General features: G+C 42.7%; 1 protein-coding gene across 1 annotated transcript; it reads right to left on the bottom strand.

Annotated features, from left to right (window-relative positions):
- Positions 1-307: 307 nt before the first annotated feature.
- On the bottom strand, positions 308-1,175 carry LOC121812910 (the record flags this gene model as incomplete). Its single annotated transcript, XM_042216126.1, has 2 exons — positions 926-1,175; positions 308-836 (listed from the first exon to the last, which is right to left on the bottom strand). Coding segments are annotated over exons 1-2 (715 nt in total), but the record flags the coding sequence as incomplete, so codon positions are not given.
- Positions 1,176-2,201: the final 1,026 nt, after the last annotated feature.

Here is a 2,201-nt window from a genome sequence, read left to right as displayed (position 1 = left end):
CGTTTCTACCTATAAAACCCAGAGAGCAGTCAAATGGTGGAAGTGGAAGCTAAACTGGCTAGTCATTCATATGTATATTAGGCTGTTAAGTAGGAATTCTGGAGGGAGGGGGTGGGGGAGTGGAGTGTTACAGTTTGCCATCTTAGGGAGAAATCAACACACATGGGTGTAGGTCCTTTGTTGCTGACATTTATTGATAAAAAGTACAAAAAACCAACCATTTGTACACATATTTACAAATAATAATAAAAAGTGAGTGAGTACAAACAATTCAACATTTTCAGCAATCACTCACAATCCTGGCACTGCCATGGTATCTGTAGTCTGCATTTACCACATGTGTATCTTTTGCAGTGAACACATCGCACAGTGGCATGATTGTTCTTGCAGTTGTGTTTGACCTGACACGTGGCTCTTTTTCCAGGGCTAGATGTGGAGGGTTGTGTCCGAAGCAACTGTTCTTTTCTTGCCTTCTTCCCAGCTACATGAGAGCGAGCCAACTCTGTTGCAAGCGCCACCAGGAAGTCCACCCGTCTTTCCTTCGTCCCGGTGCATGCTTGATACAGCACATGTGCATTCAGTGCTGCCATGTCAATCATGTTATAAAACACGGCGACTGGCCAGCGCCGTGTTCCTTTGCGGACAGTGTACTCCCGAACCATCTGGTCCATCACATCCACGCCACACTTTGTTTTGTTGTAAAGGGTGACAGTGTTTGGCTTCCTTTTGGTGGTGTTATCAGTCTGAACCACGCTGTGCATGCTGCTAAGAATATAGACTGTCTTCTTCCGTTTGGCCGCATACGCCGTCAGCGTGGCAGCAGAGGTTGAAAACACCTAAGAAATAAGATAAATTGTTATTTCCATAGCCCTTTTACACACAATGAAACACATAAACATAGAACCACAAAAGACCTGCAACATACCTGAGTGGTGAATGCATTGCGATCTGTCTGTCTAGTGGATTGAGGAATTTCCCTGCGAATCCTGTTGACTGTGCCGAGGATGGTGGTTTTCCGTCTAAGAAGTTTTTGTGCCAGTGAAAGCGATGTGAAAAAATTGTCCGTGGTAACATTTCTGCCCTTGTCTAGGAATGGTTCCATCAGCCTCATTACGACATTTTCAGAAAGTCTCTCCCCAGTGGGACGACTGGGGTCCTTGCCAAGATATGGGAAGACATTGTGTATAATGTATTTTGTTCGGTTTTGTTACTGTGTTTTGAGTAGGCGCTCATGTGAAAGAGGTAAGCCGGAGTTTGTGTGGTGGATGTTTTGCGGTTTGTAAAGCTGTTCTATCAGATGGTGGATATAGTAGGATCAGTTTATGGGGAAGAGTTTGTTCTAGTGTAAGACACAACTGCAAGTAACATATGATAGGCTTGGTGTCGCTGGATTGGTTATTTGTTTTGTTAGTAATACGGAATCTGTGGGTAGTAGAATAGTGTGAATTTCAGTTGGTGGTGTTGAGTTTCTCGCTAAGGATGTTGGCAAGGTTAGATGTGTCTCATTTCTAGGGACAGCTCTCACTCTTCCGCCTCAGGTGGAATATTGGCCTAGATATGTATTTCGAGCTCACCAGGCGCGGTTGTGATTTTTCCATATGAATGACTAGCAAGATTAGGTTCACAATTTACTGATAGCCTCAGCCTACTAAAAGTAAAAGCTTTGGCTGTTCTCTTGTTTTGTATAGGTCAGTGAATGGCGAAATGAATATGGTCTCCGTCGTTTTCGGTTGGTGGGTTACGGGTGTGTGATTGAATGTGTTGAAGCAGTTTGGTTTCGAGGTTGTTGGATGGTTGTGTTGCTGGGTGATGATTTCTCAAGTGCAGCCAAACGCTAGTGGGTTTCATATGTGTTTTTGGCCACAGCAGATGGATTTGGTTACCTGTGTCAGAGAGGTTGTGTTGTGAAGAAAGTCCGAGGGTGAATGGTTTGAATATTATACGTTTCTTTTCAATAACAACAAGACTTTGTGGGGTCAGTAAGAGGATGATTCATTTTTGGATCTACTTTTTTCACTATTTCTTGCATTTGTTTTATTTTGAATATGCAGCTATTAAGCCTGTGACAAAGTGGGTGAGAAGACCATTTGTCTATATTCTTAGTTAACATTCTTGTTTTGATTTAACCATATTTCACATGTAATCTGCAATAGGCAAACATCTACTATCCCGGGTTTGTTTATGTTTTGCACTTTTACAGA

This window comes from Haplochromis burtoni, unplaced genomic scaffold (genome assembly GCF_018398535.1).
Source record: "Haplochromis burtoni strain Fernald_Lab_line unplaced genomic scaffold, NCSU_Asbu1 Contig_926, whole genome shotgun sequence".
Lineage (NCBI taxonomy): Eukaryota > Metazoa > Chordata > Actinopteri > Cichliformes > Cichlidae > Haplochromis > Haplochromis burtoni.
Note: the sequence above shows the minus strand (reverse complement) of the source record. Positions and strands in the feature narration are given on the sequence as shown.